General features: G+C 40.3%; 1 protein-coding gene across 2 annotated transcripts in view; it reads left to right on the top strand.

The window, feature by feature from the left end:
* The window catches only part of rhbdd1 (rhomboid domain containing 1), a 91,216-nt gene that overhangs the window by 28,109 nt on the left and 37,536 nt on the right, over window positions 1–25,571 (top strand). For both annotated transcript variants that reach the window (XM_063045496.1, XM_063045497.1), the window contains exons 2-5: window positions 8,585–9,125; window positions 11,751–11,883; window positions 13,602–13,690; window positions 15,314–15,367. In XM_063045496.1, the coding sequence (XP_062901566.1) occupies window positions 8,693–9,125; window positions 11,751–11,883; window positions 13,602–13,690; window positions 15,314–15,367 (709 nt within the window). In that variant the 5' untranslated portion in view covers window positions 8,585–8,692. The remainder of the gene's footprint in view (window positions 1–8,584; window positions 9,126–11,750; window positions 11,884–13,601; window positions 13,691–15,313; window positions 15,368–25,571) is intronic.

The following is a 25,571-nucleotide window of genomic DNA, read 5'->3' as shown; positions in this document are numbered from 1 at the left end:
TTTTAACAAAGTTTGTTTTCAACTTTTACATCAGACTTTAGTTGTGTTGTTTTAAAAGGGAAGAATGTGCTTCTGTCTTGTATACAAAGAGTGATGATGATAGAGTGGGTAGGAGTGCAGTGTGCTCCACAGCTGCTGCTGTTCAGCATTTCCTCAAGCATTCTGTATGTCCATTAAGTGCTTGAATCTGTTTTTAAAAACAAATTGATGGCATCAAAGGCAGATGTCATTCCTTTTTTTTGGGGGGCCTGTTAGCTTTTCTGTTCTTTGATATTGTATCTTCCAAACTTCGTGCTCTATAGATGTTCAACATAGATAACTGCAGTGTGAAAAGTGTCTTGAATTTATTTTGAGAACAAAAGATAAAACTGACATCAATTTAAAAAAAACAGGTAATTTGACTTCAAAGTAAATTTGCTATCAAAGTACTTATTCAACCCTCAGATTTGTTTTTTTTTTGTAGCCATACACAGTACATCCAAGAAACACAAAAGAATCAATGAAAGACCACACCCAATGACGGACAACCAATGTGCAAAAGACAGCAAACTGTGCAAATTCACAAAGAGAAAAAAATGATAAATAAATAGGCAATAAGTATCGAGACTATGAGATTAAGAGTCCTTGAATGTGAGTCCATAAGTTGTGGGAATAGTTCAGAGATGGGATGAGTGGTTAACCCCTCTGGTTCAACATCCTGATGGTTGAGCAGTAATAACTGTACCTGAACCTGGTGGTATGGGTCCTGAGGCTCCTGTACTTTCCTCCTGGTGCCAGCAGCGAGACAAGAGCATGGCCTGGTTAGTGGGGGTCCTATATGATGGATGCTACTTTCCTGCAACAGCACTCCATGTAGCTGTGCTCAATGGTGAGGAGACTTTACCGTTGATGGACTGGGCTGTATCCACTATTTTTTTGCAGGATTTTCCATTCAAAAGCATTGGTGTTTCCACACCAGGCTATGATGCAACTAGTCAATATACTCTCCACTGCACATCTATAAAAGTTTGTCAAAGTTTTAGATGTCATGCTGAATCTTCTGAAATTTCTAAGAAAGTAGAGGTGATGGCACACAGCCTTGTAGTCTGCAAGAGAGGAAATCGAGGATCTATTTGCAGAAGGAGGTATTGAGGCCAAGGTCTTGAAGCTTATTGATTAGTTTTGAGAGGATGATCAGATTGGATGCCAAGCTGTAGTCAATGAAGAGCATCCCGATGTTTGCATCTTTGCTGTCCAGATGTTCCAATAACGCCAACTGATTTCAATTGAATCTTGAGTAAATACACCAGTAGTGAAATAGTTTTTATATAATGTTAATTCTGTGGAACATTTGTGTTCTTAATCTTATTCTGATTTTGGATGTTTGCTTCAGCTTCTTCCTGCTTCCACCTCTTGGTTTCCTCTTGTCTTGAACTGATGCCGCTGGTGTTTTTAATCTATCAAACTGATTTAATCAGGTGACCTGTGCAGTAATACCTGGATGGCAAAAGATTGTACTTCATTGATTTGACTTTCACCATTTTGCTCAGTTGTAATGAAGCACATTTCTGGTTTCTCATCTGGCTAGTTGAATGTTCAGCTTCTTTATACTGGATATTAAAAAATTATCTAGAAGCCCATTGAACGTTTCAATTATATAATCCTAGAAAATGAACTGTGATGAGGATTTTGGCCTGTTTCACATTTTCAGACAGTGAGATCCAGGCTCCTAATACTTTTTTTTTAAACTTCTCTTTCTCTTTTTATTTTTCTTACTCATTACTTTAAAACAGTGCCATTGGTATTAGGGAAATGGTTTCTTCCCATTTATTTTGTGTACGTCCCTCATAATTTAAAATTTTAACGACTCCATATAGCTTCTATTTCAAAGAAAACATCCCAGACTATCAAATCTTTTCTTTTTGGCTTGACAAGGTCCTTGTAATTGCAAAAGGAAATGATTTGTATCTTTTCTGCAATGTGGTGATCAAAGTTCAAAGTAAATTTATTTTCAAAGTACATATATGTCACCATATACATCATCATATACATCCCTGAGATTCAGTTCAGCACTGCAAACAGTGCTCAAACATTCATTTTTAGCGTAAGTTCTCTACTCTTATATTCTGTATGCTGACTAACAGAGAAAAAGGCATCCCACATGTCTTTTTAACTACCTTGTTCATCTGTATTGCTACCTTTAAGCTGCAGGCATGCATGTCAAGGCTCTACTGTTAAGACCTTCCTCCTTACTGTGCATTTTACCTTATCTAGATTGAAATCAATTTAAGACCATAAGATATAGGAGCAGAATTAGGCCATTTGGCCCATTGAATCTGCTCTGCATTTCCGTCATGGCTGATCCACTTTTCCTCACAGCTCTAATCTCTTGCCTCCCCGGCCCCTGTATCACTTCATGCCCTGACCAATCTATGAACCTCCACCTTAAAAATACATACTTAGCCTCCCCAGCTGCCTGTGACAAAGAATTCCACAGATTTACTACTCTCTAGCTAAAGAAGTTCCTCCTCATCTCCATTCTAAAAGGACATCCCTGTATTCTGAGGCTGGCTCCTTGGGTTTTAGACACTCCCACCAGAGGAAACATCCTCTCCACATCCACTCTGTCAAGGACTTTCACCATTTGATTGGTTTCAATTAGGTAAGCCCTCACTCTTGAATTCCAGTGAATGTAGACCCAGCGCTCTTCATAAGACAAACTGTTCAAACCTGGAATCATTTTCGTGAGCCTCCTTTGAACCCTCTCCAGTTTCAGCACATCCTTTCTAAGATCAGTGGCCCAAAACTGCTCACAATACTCTAAGAGAGGCCTTACCAGTGCTTTATAAAGTCTCAAAATTAACTCATTGCTTCTATATTCTATTCTCTTGAAATGAATGCTAACATTGCATTTGTCTCCTCACCACAGACTCCACCTTCAAGGGATCCTGCACAAGGGCTCCCAAGTCGCTTTGCGCTTCAGATTGTTGTATTTTCTCTCTATTTAGAAAATAGTCAACCCTTTCATTACTTCTACCAAAATGCATGACCATATACTTCCTGACACTGTATTCTATCTGCCACTTCTTTGCCCCTTCTAATCTGCCTAAGTCCTTTCGTAGCCCCTCTACTTCCTCTGAACTGCCTGCCCCTCCACCTATTTTTCTATCATCCGAATCATTGCCAGCTGCCTGTGACAATGAATTCCACAAATTCACCACTCTCTGGCTAAAGATATTCCTCCTCATCTCCATTCTAAAAGGATGTCCCTCTATTCTGAGGCCAACACAGACCACTGTGGAACTCCACTAGTCACCGGCAGCCAACCAGAAAAAGAAAAACTTCCTTTTTTCCCCCACTCTTTGTCTCCTGCTAATCAGCCTCTGCTTTATCCATGCTAGAATCTTTCCTGTAATACCAAAGGCTCATAGCTTGTTAAGCAGCTTTGCGTGTGGCACCTTGTCAAAGGCCTCCTGAAAATCCAAGTACAGGATATCAGCTAATCCTCCTTTGTCTATCCTTCTTGTTACTACTTCAAAAAATTCCAAGAGATCTGTCAGGCATGATTTTCCCTTGAGGAAACCATGCTGACTATGGCCTATTTTATTGTTTGCCTCCAAGTACCCCCAAAGCACATCCTTAACAAACAACTCCAATATCTTCACAACTACTGAAGCCAGACTATCTGGCCTATAATTTCCTTTCTTCTGCCTCTCTCCCTTCTTGAAAAGTGGATTGACATTTGCAATTTTCCACTCTTCTGGAACCATTCCTGAATCTAGTGATTCTTTAATGATCATTACTAATGCCTCCACAGTCTCATCAGCCACGTCTTTCAGAACCCTTAGTCCGTGAGCCAATAGGGTTGGTTGGTACCATCTGAGGGGAATAATGCTCATGGTGATTTTTGGCAAGGTATACATCTCTAGAGTTAGGAAATATGTGATAGGATTGCACCAGTGATAGCTTTATGTGTGTTATCATGCATTTTATAACACTGCCCTAAAATAAGCATTTCTGAAAAGTGGCCAATATAAAGTACAACAGATATATTCAACCTAGTGGTATTTTGTCATCAGTGATCCCTCAACCTTGAAATTTGTCATAATGATAGCTGAGTTCAAGCACTCTTCATCAAATGTTGTTATAAAATTCTACATTGAAAACTATGTCATTGGTGGCACTCGCAGTACAGTGCCCAATTTCAGTAGAGTGAATCATTTCATTTTTAGAAAAATATTTGTTGTTTATTTTGGAAAAGTCAATAAAAACCCTAGGACACATAATCACATGGATTTGTAGAGAATTTATTCAGGAATTCAAATAAGTACAGTAATCACTTTTTGTACATATTCCATATTAACATTAGTACAGTAGAAAATGTTACCCCCTCCCCCAAAAGGTAAAAAACCTCATTTGGAGAGATTTCTGGAGCTTTATCAATGTCATGATATTTTCCATATTGTTGTGTCAAATCAAAACAATCTTAAGCTTTTGTCATAGCATATAGAATTACAGTACAATAATTCAAATGTGGAGTTCTACATGGCCATAACCTAGGCCCCATTTGGTTGTAAAATGAATATATTTAAAGGCTGCTTTCCATACTTAGTTTTTCATACTTTCATAACCTATTAATAATCATAATTTTCCAAGTCTTCCACATCTTCATCTGAACATTCCACACTCTGAGGTGGATGCCTGGTTCTCACAGTCTGCCATTCTACACATGTCAGTACACCTGAGGCCATTTGCAACACATGTACATCTTGGGAGTGAACATTTTTTTGGACAGTTATAGGCCAGTAGATCCAGGATGTCATTGGGTGCTGGCTGGCCTTCCATCCAGTGCACCACCAACTGTTCAGCTTCCTCTTCTCTCTCCATCTTTCATCCTCTGCTAACAGGGCTTGGCACTTGTGGGTCCTTCTCCAAACATCTTCTCCATATACCAGCCTGGTAGTTGGCTCGCTGTGCATGTTTTGTTAAGCAGTCCTTGCATGGTGGGAGTTGATGACTTTTGATTTCACCTTTCTTGGCACAAAAAAGGTGATACCTGAGCTCATTGACCTTGGTGGTCGATGCTTTTGGGGCATACAGGAGACATGTAAATGCCTCCAGTTTGTCCATCAGTTCTGGAGAGAGGTCCCATTCCTGACCCAACTCTTAAGAATGTGTCCTGAGTTTTCCTGTTGCTGGTCAGAAGTTTTAGGGCACTTGCCTTCCCTTTGCCTGCAAAATCGCTTACAGTGTCACATCCTGTATATGCACGCATCCCGATGAGAGCCCTACAAACCTCTATGCCAACAGTGGCAGCAACCTTCCTGATGTCTACAAGCCTTGTATGGGTTCTAGTGCCACACTTCTGGAACGATGGGGCCTCAATATTGTCACAACATGCTAAAGGCATGATAAAGACATCTGTGTCTTCTGAGCAGATCACTACAGATTGCTATTCCTCTCTTGCGGCATGGGCAGCATGGAGAAGTAGGCAGCCATCTACTACTTATTGACACTGAAGAGCTGACACCTCGCTGTCTTGAGATGTGATTCTGTAACATTTGTCATTCACAGTTGCATACAGAATCTTCTCCTGTAGCTCTGCTCTGTACTCCGCCTTCCTCCATTCATGGACTATGAAGCTAATGACACTATTTTTGTTACTGACTGTGGTCAGGAAGCTCCTCCACTGCCTCACCATCTGTGCCTGTGATACCTTGCAACTCATGACCAGTCTCTTCACCCCGTAGAGATCTTTTACTATTCTTGATAGAGTTCTCCTTGTATGTGTTGAACACAACATCTATTCTGCTACTCTGACTGCCTTCCCTCAGAGCCATACCCCGAATTGTTGTGGCAATATGTCTGAAGGTAACTTGATCACCCTTCACTCTTTGGACCAAGTTCATTCCATCAACCACTGTAGCAGAGTTTCCTGGGAGTTGCTCTTCTTCTGCTACATTTTTCTGCAAGGTTGTGGATAAAGTAGCTTTGTTTGTATTTCTCAGCGATCTTTCTGGTGTGGACAGGGCCCAGGGCAATGCTGCAAGGGGATGAGAAAGGATATCCTCCATACATAGACTGCGCCCTTGTGCCATCACCATGATGGGTCCAAACAAAGACCTGTCTGCTTTCAAGATGATTGCCCTCCCATTTGATTTCACTTCTCTCTTCTTACACATATCACCGAATGTTTTCAGCTTGTTGGTTTTCATTGGGTTATGGAATTTCTTTGCTGGTGGGTCTTCCTCTAGCCTCTTGTCCTTGACAGTTACATAGCATTGCTCACCGATCTCATATGCCTTCATCAGGTCGGAGGCAATGTCCTTGTGGGCTGCCTTTGCCATAGAGATGCTAATGAGGTCCCGCTTCTCTGCTAATAGGTTGGCCCATTCATGTATGAGGCTAACCACTGCTGAAGCTGCTTCCTCATCTTTCTGGATTCTTGGCCGCTGTAGCTCCGCATGACAAAGCTCTGATTTGTTGCCTTGCACCATCTCCCTTAACTGTCCCAGGAATGCACTGCGGTGCTCAGCTGTTATGTAGTAACGCTTGATAGCTCCAGCATTCAGGCTGAACCGTTATGTGCCGCCAGGAGTCTGTGTGGCTTTGTTCACTGTGGCTTCAATAGCCTGGTCCACAGGGATCTGCCCAAAGGGGTTGCTACTTGACAGCTGCACTGAGAATTGGCCTGTCTTGAAGGCCTCATACACAGATGGATTCTTCTCTGGGAGGTTTGTCATCTGAGCAAAGTAAGGGGACAGGTACCTGGGGTAATTCATCTTATCATAGGCAAAGCACCGTGGGATCATGGTTCTTATAGCATGGAGGTGCAACTCCCAGTCCCCCCCTCACAGAAAGCTACCACTGCTGCAATGCTATCACATATTTTCTAGCACTAGTGGTATATACCTTGCCAAAAATCACTCTTAAGAACTATTCCCCCCCAGATGGTTTCGGCGGTCCAAATTTGGGGTCCTGGCTCACGGACTACCTGGGGTGTACACCATCTGGTCCAGGTGACTTATCTACCTTCAGATCTTTCAGTTCCCCAAGAACCTTCTCCCTAGTAATGGTAATGTCACACACTTCAAGACCCTTGACACCTGGAACTTCCACCATTCTTTTCTGCACTTTGTCCATCTTAATGACATTTTTCCTGTTACTGGACTACCAGAGCAGCATGTTGAACTCCATGTAGGATCTTACTAGTGTCTTATGCCGAAGAACTTTCCAGTTAACACTTCAACACCTCACACTTGTCCAAGTTAAATTCTATTCACAATACTTTTTGGCCCGCTTTCTCGTTTGATCTAGATCCTGTGGAATTCTTCTTCGCTGTCCGGTATCCTGTTGATTTTTGCATACTTACTAACCATGCCAATTACATTCATCCTTCTGTATCTACACTTATGCCTTGAGCACCTGGACAGAAAGACGACTACATCAGAGCTCATCATGGAAACCAGCCTCCCTTGCAGGGACTTTATGCATTTCTCACTACCTTGGTAAATCAGCCAACATAATCAAACACCCCACCAACACCAGACATTCTGCTTTCATCCCCTACCTATTGGGTAGAAGATACAAAAACCTGAAAGCACATACGACCTTGCTCAAGCTTCTATCCCACTCTCTTCAGCCTATTGAATTGTCCCCTAGTAGATCTCGCAATTTACCCCGTTGTGGCCTTGTACTTCCTGTCTTTCTGCACTGTGCCTTTGCTGTAACTAAGCACTGTATTCTGCATTCCGTTATTCTTATCCCTTGTACGACCTAAATCTGGGTGGCATGCAAAGCAAAGTTTTTCATTGTATATCTATACATGAGACAATAAATCATTAATATCGATAGTAGCAGATCTAGCTCTAGTTTCCTATAGCATACTACTGGTGTCAAGCCTCCAACCTGAAAAACTATCCTTTACAACTACCCTCTGACTCTTGCCCCCATCCCCCAAGCCAGTTTTGTAACTATTATCTAGCTTCACCTCATGTGATTTTAACCTTCTGGATCAGATTACCAAGTGGGACCTTGTCAAAAGCCTTGCTAAGATCCACAGATACAATATCTGTTGTCCTGCCCTCATCAACTTCTTGGTTACCTCTTCAAAAAAAAACTCACTTAAATTTGTGAAACATGATTTTCTATGCACAGACCCATACTGAGTATTTCTAATCAAATACTAGCCTTTCCAAATACATGACGATGCTGACTCTCAGAATGCATCCCTTAAACTTTCCCACCATTGATGTTGGCTTACAGTTTCTGGGCTTGTCAATGCAACTCTTCTTACAAGGGTCTTAAGTGTTGGTAGCTTTTCCTGTTTTTATTTCAGGTTTCTAGTATCTGCAGTTTTTTAAAAATGTTCATTCAACTTGACCTTGTTACACAATAAAAATAGATGGTTAGTAAACAATTTAGACAAACATACAAAAAGTAAGTTTGAACTAAGTAGAGAGTACCAATTTGCAGGATTGAGTAGAGCACAAATTGTTCTTTGTCATTGCATTGCTAAAATGAAACTTCTTATATCCATTAATTTTTCAAACAAAATTTATATTGTGTGCTTGTATAACATGTATGTATGCTATTGTAATTTCAGGTAAATTTGACTGATCTGCAGAGAGCATTATAGCTGAGTACAGTCTTAACTATTCCAAAGAAGTCTTAACCAGTTTTCCAACTGTTTATCTACTGAGGGGTGGGAACCATGTACTCCAGACGACGTGGAGGGAACCTGGGACTCCTGCTACTACTGGCCCAACTATTCCAAGTGGGATTTGAGAATATCCCACCTGTCACACTGCTAACAATAGCACTGAATGTCTTTCTGTTCTTATCACCAATGAAGCCATTATTGAATGTTTGCATCAATGTACGCGAAACATGGAATGGACAAGATTGGAAACGTCTTATCTATTCACCATTTCACCATGCTGACGACTGGCACCTATATTTCAACATGGTGTCAATGCTATACAAAGGAATCCACCTGGAACAGAGACTTGGCAGAATCTGGTTTGCCTATTTGTTGTCGGTGTTCTCGGTGATGACTGGGATTGTCTACTTGATTTTGGAAGTGGCTCTAGCAGAACTGATGGATGATCCGAACTATAAAATGCAATGTGCGGTTGGCTTCTCAGGTAAGGAATTTCACTGGCTGAATTCTGCCCCCAAACTTTTCACCTTTTTCTAAACGCAATATAATTATTCAACCTCAGTGTCTATAGACATGATTTAATATTGACTGGTGAACAACCCTAAAGGTCCTTCACCATAAAGCAGTAACTTAGGGGTAAAATGTTTAGAGGTAGAGGAAGTGGCAACTACAAACCAAGATGTGAAACTTAAGGTTTATTTAAAATAAAAGGCACCAGCAGCATTGTTAATACTAAACCCACAGATAAGTAGCAGTATCTAATAGAAGTACCAGATCCAAACATCCATGCAACTAAAAACCAAAAGCTTCTGAAGTGTAGCTGGGTGGTCATGTCCAACATGAGTAAATAATCGTCTTGTCTAATGTGTTAGGTTATTATACCAGTATCCAGAGGTCTGGAGTGTTGAACTGGAGACGGTTGAATCCTAAGACAGTAGTTACATATTTAAATTAATATATTTAAATAAATCCAGAAAATATATATATAATATAGTTTTTCCACCAGAAGCTAATCTCCCAGCACCTCAGCGTAGCAGAATGTAGCATTAGACTGTCTCAGTACGGACACCTGCTGCAGTCATGAATGGCTTTGACAGCCTGTTAAGCCCTGCCCCCAAGTTGCAACAGCTGTTCGGGAGTCTTTGGATGTTTGTCAATGTGCTTAACATTACAAGCATTCAGTGGCACGTGGAACCTGTTTAGAAAACATATATTTTTCATACTTTATGCATTAAAGCAATGAAAATCATTTTACCTTTTTCCTGACAGCCGTTGTCTTGCATTCATTTTGTTGGGGGCAGCTGTGAATGAGCCAGGGTTAGTCTGTCCCATACAGAATCCTCTGATGTAGCTCAAGGCCAAATGCAGTAGACAGTTATAGGATAGCAATGTTCCCACCAGTATAAGTACACAAAGTCAATGGAAGCAAGGACTTCTTGGGTAATGCCCAGGCAAGTCTGGCCTTGAGGGCTAGTGCCAGGGAGGATGCTCTCTTAGAGCTGCAGAAGGGAATACAGCATGGAAAATGGGTCCTTTAACCCACTGAGTCTGTGGTGACCTTCAGCTCCCCTATTTACACTAATTCTACATAAACCTTTTTATATATTCTCCCAACATCTTCAGCAACTCTAAACCCTCTTGCCCCATAGATTCTAACATCTTGCCTACAAGCTAGGAACTACTTAAGGCCAATTAACCTACCAATGTGCACTTGGAGTAAACGGGAACATCGGAGGAAGCCCACATGGTCATAGGGAAAATGTACAAATTATACAGTGAGCACCCACAGAGACAGTTTTTTTCGGTGCTTTTGAGGGGGCTGACCTCTTTCAATATTTTTATTAATTTATTTATATATATATATAAATATAGAGTACAAGAGAATATATATGTCAATACATTGAGCTAAATCGTGTATAAAGACCTCTTACCCTATATTCGTACAAGTCAATTAGTTCGTAACATTGAGACAGAATTGAACTTGGGTTTGTGCCACTGTGGGGCAGTGGCTCTAACAGCTCTGCCACTATGCCACACAAATGCAAAGAGACAGAATTTGCAGCAGGTATAATGTATATAATTTTAAGCAAGTAATAACAATGAATTGATCCACTTGACCCCGAAACAGGAGTGTGTGGGCCATGGTGGTCAAAGCTCAAACTGGGCACGGCACCTGATGATGATGATGCTGCTAATTTTTAAGAGTTTTTTTTCTAACTACATTGAAGAGCTATGGAAATGTGACCCCCGTAACAGACGGGCACTGTTATTCATAAAAATGTAAGATTTGGGTATTTTGTATCTTTCTTGCAAGATCTCAAAGCAGAGGGATATGTGTTAACTACAAACGTTTGTAAATTAAATGGAGAAATGTAGTGCGTTTGACTTAAATAATTGACAAGAGTGAAGGAAACTGCTAATCTCTGGAACATGGTGATTTCCATGCCAGGATGTCTTAAAAAGCTGAATAAATTCTAAATGTTCTTTAGTAAGTTTCCAAAGCTTTTGATTTTGGGAATGTGGCACTGAGTTGGAAATTTGCTAGTATCTTATTTATTAAAGTAAGTTTGGACTGGAAAATTAGATAATTACTAACCTCTGCTCTGAATTCACTTTTGGGGAAGTTAATGTTACCTTAAGTTGGACTTCAAGGTTAACCTCTGAGGGGGACTGTCCATCATCTTCTCAGGAAAAGCAATTGATATCTCAGTTGCCAACTTATTTTAATGAGGATTTTGAAATGTGTGGTGTATTAATGTTCCTACAACAAAAAGATTTGTTTAATATTTTATTTCTCTTAAATTGATATTTAAGAAGAGCAGATTTGAGAGTGTAAATCTCCTAACTCAATACACAACACTGTCTCCAATTCAATTGTCTATCAAAGCATATTGTAGAGGCTATTAACCTAGAGGAAATCAGAAATTGAGTCATTCTCATGCAACTCTCTTCCGTAAGAAGCAGTCTTGGCCTCTCTTTCTGGATATTGTCTGATGCAGAATTTGGGATATAAATTATTTTAAATGACCAGTGTACTTGTGATATCTATTGAAGCCAAATTGTATATTGAACAAGAGAGAAAGTTGAATGTCTTTCTTTTAATTTTCAGGTGTTTTGTTTGCTCTGAAAGTTTTAAATGGCTATTACAACCCAGGAGGTGTGAGTTACGTGATGGGCATCCCAGTGCGGCAGCAGTATGCATGTTGGGCTGAGTTGGTTGCAATTCATTTAATTGCCCCACGGTAAGTGCACAATTTACCATACAATGAATTATATTTATTAACATCAATTCCAAAAAGGAGCACAGAAAACTGGATATTTATCAAACTTGGAAAACATTTTCACCATCAGTGTAGCTCCAGTTTGTGAATCTATTGTAAATGTATATTAAATGGTGTTCAGATTTAATACTGGGTTGGGAAAATAGGTTATAACTGGGTCTGAGAAACAGGTGGAACATTGAAGAAAGTAACGGAAGAAAATCTTGAACTAAGATACTGAGTTTTCTGGATGTATGAGAAAACGATCCAAATTGGATGATCCACAATATATCTCGTCACTGTATCAGAAAAAATGTTTAGCGGAGTGATCAGGTGTTTATTTCCATGGGAGGTGAAAAAAATTCAGCTTGCAAGGAGAGAGTGAGCATGTTGAATAACTGAATTTGACATCCATGTCATTGTTGTATGAGGTGAAAGAGCAATGATTCTCTCCATTTTAGGATTTCTGCAATTTAAAATAGGGAATATATTTTCCCTATGTGCCCTTTGGGGAGGTCTAGAGCAATATGTTTTATGCATTATGATTGGAAAAGATAGGAAACTGCATGATTATTTATGAAGGCTATGTGAGCACGTCAGGACCTTATTCTGTGAATGAATAAACTGTAGCTTGGAAGGAATGCAGCAAAAAAGCACACTGAAAGGGATTAAAAGAGATTAAAATAGAGTCATTTCTTCACCTATTTTTTGACATGGCTGGGTGTAATTCTGCATTCTTGCTGAGTGTGTTTCAGTCAAATATTTAAAGATTAACCTTATTCGGCACATGAACAGGGAAACAATGTGTCGTTTGCATCAAATCAGTGAAGTCTGTGCTGGGGAGCCTGCAAGTGTTCCCACTCTTCTGGAGCCAACGTAGCATGCCGACAGCTCACTAGCCCAAACCGTGTGTCTTTGGAATGTGGGACGAAACCAGAGCACCTGGAGGAAACCCACATGGTCACAGGGCCAGTGTACAAACTCCTTATGGACAGCGGCAGGAATTCAACCCTAACCTTGCAGCTGGCGCTGTAAAGCATTAAGTTTACTGGTACACTACCGTGCTGCCTTATTGGTCGCTAGTACTTTGCTCAAATCCTATTTGTATAACGCTAAACATAAGTGAACAAGTTATTAGTCCAGTCCTATCCTGTATACTTATCATGGTGTGTCTGAATTTTAAAACAAAAACATTTTTCCAAACTTGGTAGGAAATTTCAAGTATTCTCTACAGTTTTTTTTTCTGGTTACATCTGAATCCAATTGTATGGTTTAGAAGATTGCAGATATGTGGCTGCAAGTAAAATATGTAAAGGTATGTAATTGACCGACAATAGTGTTTTTAGTTTTGTATTATTTGATGTTAATAATGTGACCTATTATTATGAAGCAGACCTAAATTTCAACAAGCTTTCTTTTTAGTTGCACAATAATACATACAAAGATACAGCTTAGATGTTACAAATAGGCCTCTGTGACAACAAATCATTTAAAGACTTAATGGGAAAGAAGGGTTGTCTTCTGACTGGACTTACATTCATTTTTAAATAGTGATTAGAATAGATCCATAGACTTACTAAGATTCAAAACTGGCTCATTTTTCTTTTAATGAGCTAGAGTAACAGTTCTTATAGATGGTGTTCCATTAGTTAAAAAAAAAAACTAGAGCCTATGATAAAAACTTTATTTTTTTTCCTTAGGTCATCTTTTGTTGGCCACCTTTCTGGTATTATTGTCGGATTACTATACATCAAAGGACCTTTGAAGGATATAATGCAAGCATGTGCTGGTAGGCAACGATCCTCCCTCCTTGGCTACAAAGTTCAATCCTCTATTTGTTCCGTAACTTTTTATTATTTAGTCGCCAGATACATTTTGTACTTTCCAAATTACCATGTGGCTCTTTACCTAATTAACTCAAGCATATATTACAGCAAACCAAAATCATTAAAGACTGTGCTAGAAACCAATATGAAAACAAGGAAAGTTATCTACCTTAGTTTAAAAAGATCAGACTAATGGACTTGAGAAATACCAGAGTGTGTGCTTTTGTAGCTGTTTTGAATTACCTAAACAATCTCCTAATTATCTGGATCCATACAAGACCCAGTGATTGGGATGTTGATACATTAATGTTCATTAGGAGAACCAGATTTGATTGCTATTTTCTTCTGTTCCATCTCTCTTTGCCTACCACTTCCCATGTGTTGAGGAGGTCAGACAAAGCACTAAAGGGGTAATGTTAGTGGTAGCTCTACATACTCATTAGCTGATTGATCATTGACGTAGGTGGAGAGCTTCCATTCCAACCATTGGTGTTTTCTAAAAAATTATTTTCAGTTCATTGTACCTAAATGCAAAGTCTCTAGTCTCTAGTGGTTTTTGCTGTTTTGCTGTTCAATAACAGAGAATGGATAAACAGGAGTAGAATGCTTAAACTTAATGTAAACATTTGCAAGAATCTCATCTCCAAGCCATGCTTGCTTGATCTGAATTATTTCTCAGTTTTTATGCTCATTAATATTTGCTCCAGGAAATAAAGTTCTTCCTATTTTGTTGATTCTTACTTGTACCGCCTTGAGCTCAACTCAGAATCAGAGTCAGCTTTATTATCACTGACATATGTTGTGAAAATTGTTGTTTTGCAGCAGCAGTGCAGTGCAATACATAAAAATAAGTTGCAATAAGAAATATAAAATAGTGCGAAAAGAGAGCAAAATCGTGAAGTAGTGTTCATGGACTGTTCAGAATCTCATAGTGGAGGGGAAGAAGCTGTTCTTAAAATGGTGATTGTATATCTTCAAGCTCCTATGCCACCACCTTGATGGTAGTAAGGACAAGAGGGCATGCCCTGGATGGATGCTGCCTTCTTGAGGCTTTGCATTTTCAGGATGCCCTTGGTGGTGGGAAGGCTAGTGCCCATGATGAAGCTGGTCAAGTTTCTAACTCTCTGCAGCTTTTTCCAGTCCTGTGCATTGGCATCTCAGTACCAGATGGTGATGCAACCAGTCAGAATGATGTTCACAGTACATGAGAGACAATATGTTGCAGAGAAATAAGTTCTGAGGGATGGCACAGACGATGTACCAGATGACCTCCTATGTCGCAGAGGAAATAGAAAACGCTGGTAAATTACCTGCCTGATTTTTGTTCAAGTTACTGATGTGACTTTTTGTGGCTTGTTTCAATTATTTTAAAAATCATCCAGGAGAGGGTTTTTGTGGTGGTGGGGTGGTGCAACAATGTTTGAAAAGGGATGCAAGGTGAAACTAAAATTAATTACCATTCATAATTAATGTGGCTATGAGACAACACATTGCCCTGAAGGAATAAATATCTTAAGTCCGGGTTGGCAAAAATATTTGGTAACCTCAATCCTCTGTGATAGATTTTTACAATTCTTATTTGGCAGATATTGTTTCGTCAAGCAACTACCCAAGACAACAAACCAGATTCAGTAACCGAGGTTAGTTTGAATTTATTTTCTTAAGCTAATTTCACATTCTGTTCCTTAATTGGGCTAGAGAAACATTGGAAATAGTCCTAGAAATTGTTGTGTCATCAATTAAAAGCAGATTTTTGAGGCCAGCAACTAATTTCTTTGTTAAAATCACTATAAAATGCCTCAACTTTTCTATTATATCTTCAGCTTGTACCTGAATTATATTGACCTTTACCCCCTCTAGATCTGGTACTGTATTTTCTTTCCAAAATTGTCTTCCTCAAAACTTACTCTCTATCTACATATCACCAAAAATTATAAAATAAGATTAACTTTAATTGTTGCATAGAAACACAAAAAACATGCAGCATAATACAGGCCCTTCGGCCCACAAAGCTGTGCTGAACATGTCCCTACCTTAGAACTACCTAGCCTTTACCCATGGCTCCGTGTACCCATCCAGGAGTCTCTTAAAAGACCCTATCATTTCCGCCTCCACCACTGCTGCCGGCAGCCCATTCCACCCTCTCACCACTCTCTGCGTTTATATTAAAAAAAAGACATCTTACCCCTAACATCACCTCTGTACTTCCAAGCACTTAAAACTATGCACTCTCGTGTTAGCCATTTCAGCCCTGGGGAAAAGCCTCTGACTATCCACATGATCAATGCCTCTCATCATCTTGTATACCTCTATCAAGTCATCTCTCATCATCCATCGCTCCAAGGAGAAAAGGCTGAGTTCACTCAACCTATTCTCATAAGGCATGCTCTCCAATACAGGCAACATCCTTGTAAATCTCCTCTGCACCCTTTCTATGGTTTCCACATCCTTCCTATAGTGAGGCGACCAGATCCCACAATTGATGAAGGCCAAAGCACCGAATGCCGCCTTAACCACAAGAGTCAACCTGCGTAGCAGCTATGAATGTTCTATGGACTCAGACCCCAAGATCCCTCTGATCCTCCACACTGCCAAGAGTCTCATCATTAATACTATATTCTGCCATCATATTTGACCTACCAAAATGAACCACTTCACACTTATCTGGGTTGAACTCCATCTGCCACTTCTCAGCCCAGTTTTACATCCTATCAATGTCCCATTGTAACCCCTGACAGCCCTCCACACTATCCACAACACACCAAACCTTTGTGTCATCAGCAAATTTACTAACCCATCCCTCCATTTCCTCATTCAGGTCATTTATAAAAATCACAGAGTAGGGGTCCCAGAACAGATCCCTAAGGCACACCACTGTTCACCAACCTCCATGCAGAATATGACCCTTCTACAACCACTCCTTGCCTTCTGTGGGCAAGCCAACTTCTGGATCCACAAATCAATGTTCCCTTGGATCCCATGCCTCCTTACTTTCTCAATAAGTCTTGCTAAAATCCATATACACTACATCTACGGCTCTACCTTCATCAATGTGCTTAGTCACATCCTCAAAAAACTCAATCAGGGTCGTAAGGCACGACCTGCCTTTGACAAAGCCATGCTGACTATTCCTAATCATATTGTGCTTCTCCAAATGTTCATAAATCCTGCCTCTTAGGATCTTCTCCATCAACTTACCAACCACTGAAGTAAGACTCACTGGTCTATAATTTCCTGGGCTATCCCTACTCCCTTTCTTGAATAAGGGACAACATCCGCAACCCTCCAATCCTCTGGAACCTCTCCCGTCCTCGTTGATGATGCAAAGATCATTGCCAGAGGCTCAGCAATCTCCTCCCTCGCTTCCCACAGTAGCCTGGGGTACATCCTGTCCGGTCCCGGTGGTGACTTATCCAACTTGATGCTTTGCAAAAGTTCCAGCACATCCTCTTTTTTTAATATCTACATTCTCAAGCTTTTCAGTCCACTGCAAGTGATCTCCACAATCGCCAAGATCCTTTTCCGTAGTGTATACTGAAGCAAAGTATTCATTAAGTACCTCTGCTATTTCCTCCGGTTCCATACACACTTTTCCATTGTCACACTTGCTTAGCCTATTCTCTTACATCTTATCCTCTTGCTCTTCACATAATTGTAGAATACCTTGGGGTTTTCCTTAATCCTGTCTGCCAAGGCCTTCTCATGGCCCCTTCTGGCTCTTCTAATTTCATTCTTAAATTCCTTCCTGCTAGCCATATAATCTTCTAGATCAGGGGTCAGCAACCTTTTTGCCTCTGTGGGCTGGATCGCATATTAATGAGTGGACAGTGGGCCAGATAAATGCCATAAAAAAAAACTTGAAATATGGGAATTGTCCATTTAAATACATCTAGTTATGTTTTGCCTCAAATTAATGAATAACACATGCTAGAAAATAATTTGTGCTTAACCAAGGATGCCAATTAGTAATCAAAGAACTCAGTTTAGTTTTTCTGTCCCACTATTGCTGGTGCCCCATCAGTTGTGATGCTGATTTTCAACAAAGCTTCAAAAATGTCTGCTCCAGTAGCTGTGTTCTTCATAGGAATTAATTGAATAAACTCCTCAAAAATTTGAAAAGTTGAGGTCACTCCTCGCACAAACACTTCAAGTTGAGCAGCGTCTCTCAAGTCTGTACTCTCATCAAGCGCAATCGGGAAAAACGAATGCAATTCGTTGCAGGCATCCCTTAAATAACTTTTAACATCTGCTGACATTTCTTCAACTCACCATGTGATTGTTCTTGCTGATAGGCTGATAGATGCAAATAAAGATTTCTTTTCAGGACAAACAATATCCACCACTGCCAGTAAACATTCTTTGACATGCTCTCCATCTGTAAAAGGCTTCATCTTTTCTGCAATACGTTTCGAGACTTCGTAGCTGGCATGGGTATTTCCTTCATTTTCACTGCTTTTTTGGCACTCAGCATCTACCTTCCTGCATTTTGCATTCATTGCCATTGGAATTTTTTTCTTTATTTTTATTTTGAAACGAGTTATTCAATAAGTATCGTATCACATGTAAATGTCTGGATATTTAGCGTGGATTTCTTGTTAAAACACAGTGACGCTGTTTCTGTTTACAAATTTGAACGATCCCATCTGAAAACCTGTGCGTGCACAGAGTATCTAATTCATATTAATAAGGTAGTCTGCCTTCCCATCATTCGTATATACCAGTGTTTGGTTTAGAACAAAACAGAACCTGGGGCCAGTGTAACAAGACGCCATGCATGTCCATCAGTGTGGTCGTGTGAAATAAGGAAAAGTCGCTCGCGGGCCGCATAAACATATTATCTCAATATTTGCTCGCGGGCCAGATCCAGCCCAGGGCCGAAGGTTGCCTACCCCTGTTCTAGATTCATATCATTACCTAGTTTTTTGAACCTTTCATAAGCTCTTTTTTTCTTGACTAGATTTACAACAGCCTTTGTGCACCACGGATCTTGTACCCTACCATTCTTTCCATGTCTTATTGGAACATACCTACTCAGAACCCCACGCAAATATCCTCTGAACATGTGCCACATTTCTTCAGTACATTTCCCTGAGAACATCTGTTTCCAATTTATGCTTCCAAGCTATTGCCTGATAGCCTCATAGTTCCCCTTACTCCAATTAAGTGTTTCCCTAACTTGTCTGTTCCTATCCCTCTCCAATGCTATAGTAAAGGAGATAGAATTGCGATCACTAACTCGAAAATGCTCTCCTACTAAGAGACCTGACACCTGACCAGGTTCATTTCCCAATACCAGATCAAGTACAGCCTCTCCTCTTGTAGGCTTATCTACATATTGTGTCAAGAAACCTTGCTGAACACACCTAACAAACTCCACCCCATCTGAACCCCTCACTCTAGGGAGATGCCAATCAATATTTGGGAAATTAAAATCTCCCACCACAACAACCCTGTTATTATTACTGCTTTCCAGAATCTGTCTCCCTATCAGCTCCTCGATGTCCCTGTTACCATTGGGTGGTCTATATTTAAAAAAAACAACAAACAAACACCCAGTAGAGTTATTGACCCCTTCCTATTCCTAACTTCCACCCACAGAGACTCTGTAGTCTATGACTTCCTGCTTTTCTGCAGCCTTGACGCTATCTCTGATCAACAATGCCACGCCCCCACCTCGTTTGCCTCCTTCCCTATCCTTTCTGAAACATCTAAAGCCTGGTATTTGAAGTAGCCATTCCTGCCCCTGCACCATCCAAGTCTCTGTAATGGCCACAACATCATAGTTCCAAGTGCTGATCCATGCTCTACATTCATCCGCTTTATTCATGATACTCCTTGCATTAAAATAGACACATCTCAAACCATCAGTCTTAGTGCGACCCTTCTCTATCATCTGCCTATCCTCCCTTTCACACTGTCTCCAAACTTTCTCTATTTGTGAGCCAACCTCCCTTTCCTCTGCCACTTCAGTTTGGTTCCCACCCCCCAGCATTTCTAGTTTAAACTCTCCCCAATAGCCTTAGTAAACTTTCCCACCAGGACATTGGTCCCCCTCGGATTCAAGTGCAACCTGTCCTTTTTGTACAGATCATACCTGCCCCAGAAAAGGTCCTAATGATCCAGAAATCTGAATCTCTGCCCCCTGCTCCAATGCCTCAGCCATTATTTTATCCTTCACCTCATTCTATTCCTGTACTCACTGTCATGTGGCACAGGCAGTAATCCCGAGATTACTACCTTTTGAGGTCTTGCTTCTCGACTTCTTTCCTAACTCCCTGTAGTCTTTTTTCAGGACCTCCTCCCTTTTTCTACCTATGTCATTGGTACCAATATGTACCACGACCTCTGGCTGTTCTCCTTCCCACTTCAAGATATCGTGGACACGATCAGAAACATCCTGGACCCTGGCACCTGGGAGGTAAACTACCATCCTCGTTTCTTTCATGTGTCCACAGAATCATCTATCTGACCCTCTAACTATAGAGGCCCCTATCACTGCTGCTATCCTCTTCCTTTCCCTCCTCTTCTGAGCCACAGGGCCAGACTCTGTGCCAGAGGCACGACCACTGTTGCTTCCCCCAGGTTACGTGAATATATCAATACATACAGTGAAATGTATTGCTTGCATCAGTGAGCAGCACAGTACAAGGATATGCTGGAGTAAGTGTCTCCATGCTTCTGGCACTAACATAGTAAGCATGCCCACAACTTACTAACTCTAACCCGTTAGTTTTTGGAATGTGGAAGGACACTGGAACACATGGTCATGGGGAGAATGTACAGACTCGTTTCAGACAGCACTGGAGTTGAACCTGGGGCACTGGCGCTGTAAAAGCGTTACGGCACTGTGCTACCTATATCATCAACCAACAATTTATCAGTCTTTATTTGTATATAGTTTTTCAATTCTATTTATTTTCCTTTTGCTAATGACTTGTCTTTTTTAAATAATGCCAAACTTTTGACAATTTCAAAAATCTTCCAGTCTTCACCACTGGACTTTTCCCTTCATTTTTTGCTATGTAATTTCTTATTGCAGAATTCCCATTAAACTGATCACTCATAAATTCAGTGTTATCTGGAATCCTATCTGATCCTCCCATTCTTGTCTTGCAAAAGCCAACAAATTACATAAAACTGGTACCATGAGCTCTTTAAATACTGAATGGAAAGTTTCCGAAGCTCTCAATGCCCCTAAAGGACACGAGAAGTTCTAAACTAACTGAATGGGACGTTGGTAACCTGCCCAGATAAACCTGCTCCCTGAAAGGCCAGACATGGTTTACGAGTCATTAAATTCAGTTTGTCAATGTTGTTTTAGTCATTTGCAAGATAATGATCAGATGTTTATGAATTTAAATTTTACCTTCTGTTTGCTTATAGTCTCTGACCTAGAGATTACCTTCAGCATCTTCCTTAATTCCTTGGCGGAATAGTCTTACTAACCAAAAATTGGATTTTGCATTTTGTATCAAGACAGATGACTATAGTCCTTCAATTAAACTACAGCCTAACTTAACCCTTACCTGTTCCTACATGTCAAACTCCAGTTGTTGCCTCCCAACTCTCACTACCCCATCTGGCTCCATCTGCACATTAACTCCCTCCTCATCTAGTTTAACCTGTCGCCTACAAGTATCTCCCTTACTAACCCTCCACCTTTTTTAAACTAGTGAAGTTCTCCTTTTACGTTCTCAGTCTGGATGCAGAGTTTCCTATCCCCTTGTAGATGTTGCCTGACATGCTGAGTTTCTCCAGCAATTTGTTTTAACATCCTTGTAAACTTCTTCTGCACTCCCTGCAGAGTCTCCACATCCTTCCTGTGTTGTGGAGACCGGAAATACACACAGTACTCTAAATGTGGACGAACCCAAATTTTGTACAGTTGCAACACAACACCCAAATTTTTCTATTCAATACTAAGACCAATGAAGTCAAGCGTGCCATAAGCCTTATTTACCACCATTTCCATGTGTCACTTACAGGGAGCTTTGAACTAGCATCCCCCAGCTCCCTCTGTTCATCAATTTATCAATCAATCATCCAGTAAGAGTTAGATCAACAGTGATCGTGTTTTGAGTGTCTGGTGATGAAACTCCTGCCTGCAAAGCAACTTGGATCTGCTCCAGTTTGCCAACCAGAGCAACAGGTTCACAGTCGATGCCATTTCATTGTCTCTTCGCCCAATCCTGGAACATTTGGAAAGCAAAGGAGCATACATCAGGATGTTCTTTATTGACTACAGCTCAGCATTCAATACAATAATCCCCTCAAAACTAATCAATAACCTTCGAGACCTTGGCCTCAATACCTCCTTGTGCAATTGGATGTTCGATTTCCTTATTTGCAGACCCCCAGTCAGTTTGGATTGGCAACAACATCTCCACGATATCCATAATCACAGGTGAACCACAGGACTGTGTGCTTAATGCCCTGCTCTACTTGCTTTATATCTATGACTGTGTGAATAAGTACAGCTCCAACACCATATTTAAGTTTGCTGATGACACCACTGTGTGGGCCATATCAAAGTGGTGATGAATTGGCATACAGGAGGAAGACTGAAAATTTGGTTGAGTGGTGTCATAACAACAGCCCCTCACTGAATGTCAGCAAGACCAAGGAACTGATTATTGACTTCAGGAGGAGGCAACCAGAGCTCCGTAGGCCCGTCCTCGTTGAAGGGTCAGAGGGGGAGAGTGTCAGCAACTTTAAATTCCTCGATGTTACTGTTTTGGGGGCCTGTCCTGGGCCCAGCACATAAGTGCAATTATGAAGAAAGCACGTTAGTGCCTCTACTTCCTTTGGAGTTTGTGAAGTGTAGGAGAGTAGCATCCATCATCGGGAACCCCTACCACCCAGGTCAGGCCCTCTGTTGAGACTATAAAGCACTGGTGAGGCCTCACTTGGAGTATTGTAAGCAGTTTTGAGCCCTTTAATTTAGAAAGGATGTGCTGAAACTGGAGAGAATTCAAAGGAGGTTCAGGAAAATGATTCTAGGATTGAATGGTTTGTCATAGGAAGAGCATTTAATGGAAGAAGGTACAGAACAGAAGCTTGAGGATTCACACCACCAGGTTGATGGACAGTTATCATTCTTCAACCATCAAACTCCTGAACCAAAGGGGATAAATTCACTTGCCCCGTCATTAAAATATTCCTACAACCTATGGACTTACTTTCAAGGACCCTTCATCTCATGCTCTCAATGCTTGCTTGCTTATTTATTTATTTATTAGTATTTCTTTCTTTTTGTATTTGCAGTTTGTTGCCCATTCCACACTGATTGAACTCAAGGTTGTGTGGTCTTTCATTGATATTATTATTCTATTATGGGTTTATTGAAAATGCCCATAAGAAAACAAACCTCATGGTTGTATATGGTGACATGGCTGTTCTCTGATAATAGATTTACTCTGAATTTTGAACTTTTGGGGTCTTGCTACTTATTACATTGATATTGCATTTGACCTCCCAAAATACATCACCTCACACTTGTCTGGATTAAGTTCCATCATTTCAATTTTTTGTCCAAAGTTCCAACAGCTCTATTCTGTATTATCTTTTAACAACTTTCCTGGCTATCCTAAACTCTGCCAATTTTCAGGTTATCTGCATATATGTATTCAAGCCACATACATTTTCATCCAAATTATTGATGTATTAAACAACAGAAGGCTCACACTGATAATTATGGAACAGGACAGCTCACGCACCTCCAGTCAGAAAAATACCCCTCTACCACTACCTCTGACTTTGTTCAAACCAATTTCTAGAACCAGTTTTCCAACTCACTATGTGACTTAGTCTTCTGGACCATCCTGCTATGAATGTTTTACTGAAGTCCTTGTAGACAATATCCACTGCCCTACCCTCAGCAATCAACTCCATTGCTTCCTCAAAAAAAACCTCAATTAAGTTTGTAAGACATTTTCTTTCTTGCAGAGAGCCATATAGACTCTACCTAATAAGAAAATACTTCCCAGGTCACGAAGTAAATTCTGTTCCTGAGTGTCTTCTCAAATAGTTGCCCTATCACTGATATAATAGTCTTGGCTTATAATGTACTAGTTTGTCTCTGTTATCCTTTCTAAACAAAAGAACTACACTGGATATTCTCCAGTCTTCTGGCACTTACCCATGGAGGGTACAAAGATCTTTGTCTTGGCCCTATCATTTCCTCCCTTGCTTCCCTCCGTATTCTGCGATAGATCCCAAAAGGATCTGGGGACTTATCCACCTTACTGTTTGTTTTTTAAAACACCCGACACCCCCTTCTTAACATCAGCATGTCATAGAGCAGGGGGTTGTGAATCTATGGCATGCATGCCCATGATAGCATATGCAAAAATTTGTTGGCACACAGAATATCATTCTGCCCCTCAATTCTTTAAAATAAAAAGATTCTTTTAAATAAAAGATACTTTATGGTTATCTTTACTGGCAAATGAGGCAGTGAATGATTTTTTTTTACTACTCGAGAGCAGTGAGGTGTTTTCACAGGCAATGTCTCACGTCAGCGTGGTGCCAACTGGACCGTTGCAAGAACGTGATGTTGGATGATGTTTTGAAATCCTCACAGATCTGGTGTACACATCAGTATTTGGATAGTAAATGGTCAGAATAATAGTGTTTAGAAATGATGTTATTTTTCAATTGTCCTTTTAAAAGATTAATATTAATAATTTTTGAACAGGTTTTCAAAAATGCTTCATTTATTTCAATCTGTGTTTATACTTTTTAAACAGTAAAACAATGAATATACGAATTAGCAACAAGACTCACTTTTTTCAAAAAAGTCCATGATTGTTACTAATTCATCATTGATAATCTCTGCTCAAAATTACGATGTCACATGAGAGAATTTTCTGAGATTATTGCCAATTTGGGCGCACACTCTCAAAAAGATTTGCCACCCTTGCCCTCGAGTATCAATGCACCTCCCTAATCCTTCCAGTAGCTATGGCCTTCTCATTGGTGAATATCAATGCAAAGTACTTGTTAGGACCTTGCCAATTTCCTCTTGCTCCATGCATAAATTCCCTCCTTTGCCTTGAGTGGACACACCCTTTCCTCAGCTGCCATCTTGCTCCTAATGTATATATAAATTGTCTCCTTAGTCCTACCTGCCATTTTCATTTTATGTCCTTTTTAGCCCTCCTAATTTCTTGTTTAATTTTTTTTCCCTGCTCTCTTTATATTCTTCAAGGGGGCCTTGCTGATTTCAACTTTAAGAATCTTGCACATGTTTTTTTCTTCTTCCCTTTTTTGGCTAAACCTTCAATCTGCTTTGCTGTGCAAGTTTCCATGTATTTCATCCTTGCAGCAGCATGCTGGTCCTGAACTCTAATCAACTGGCGTTTAAAAGACACTCAGATATCTGATGTTGCATTACCCTCCAATCTACTTTCTCAAATTCCTGCCTAACATATATTTACAATTAGCCTTACTCCATTTTAGAACTTTCAACCGAGAACCAGTCTTGTCTTATCCATAACTATCGTAAAACTTACGGTACTATGGCCACTGCTACCAATGTGCTCCCCTTCTAAAACTTCTATCACCTGGCTAGGCTTATTCCCCAATGTAAGATCTAGTACAGCTTCATCTGTACTTAGACTATCTACTTGTTGCTTCAAGAAACAACCCCCTCCTCCCCACTGATGTATCTAATCCCCTGGCACTTAAAGAGTCCCGGACAAAACTGGGGAAGTCAAATTGCCCTCTACAAGTAACCTTGTTGTTTTTACATTTTCTGTAACATGCTTACATATCTTTTTGTAGTTCTCACTGGTATCATCATAGCAATTTCATGTTTCTTATTTCTGAGTTGTACCCATATGG

This window comes from Mobula hypostoma, chromosome 4 (genome assembly GCF_963921235.1).
Source record: "Mobula hypostoma chromosome 4, sMobHyp1.1, whole genome shotgun sequence".
NCBI classification, from domain to species: domain Eukaryota; kingdom Metazoa; phylum Chordata; class Chondrichthyes; order Myliobatiformes; family Myliobatidae; genus Mobula; species Mobula hypostoma.
The sequence above is the reverse complement of the archived record's forward strand: the minus strand, read 5'-3'. Positions and strand labels throughout refer to the sequence as shown.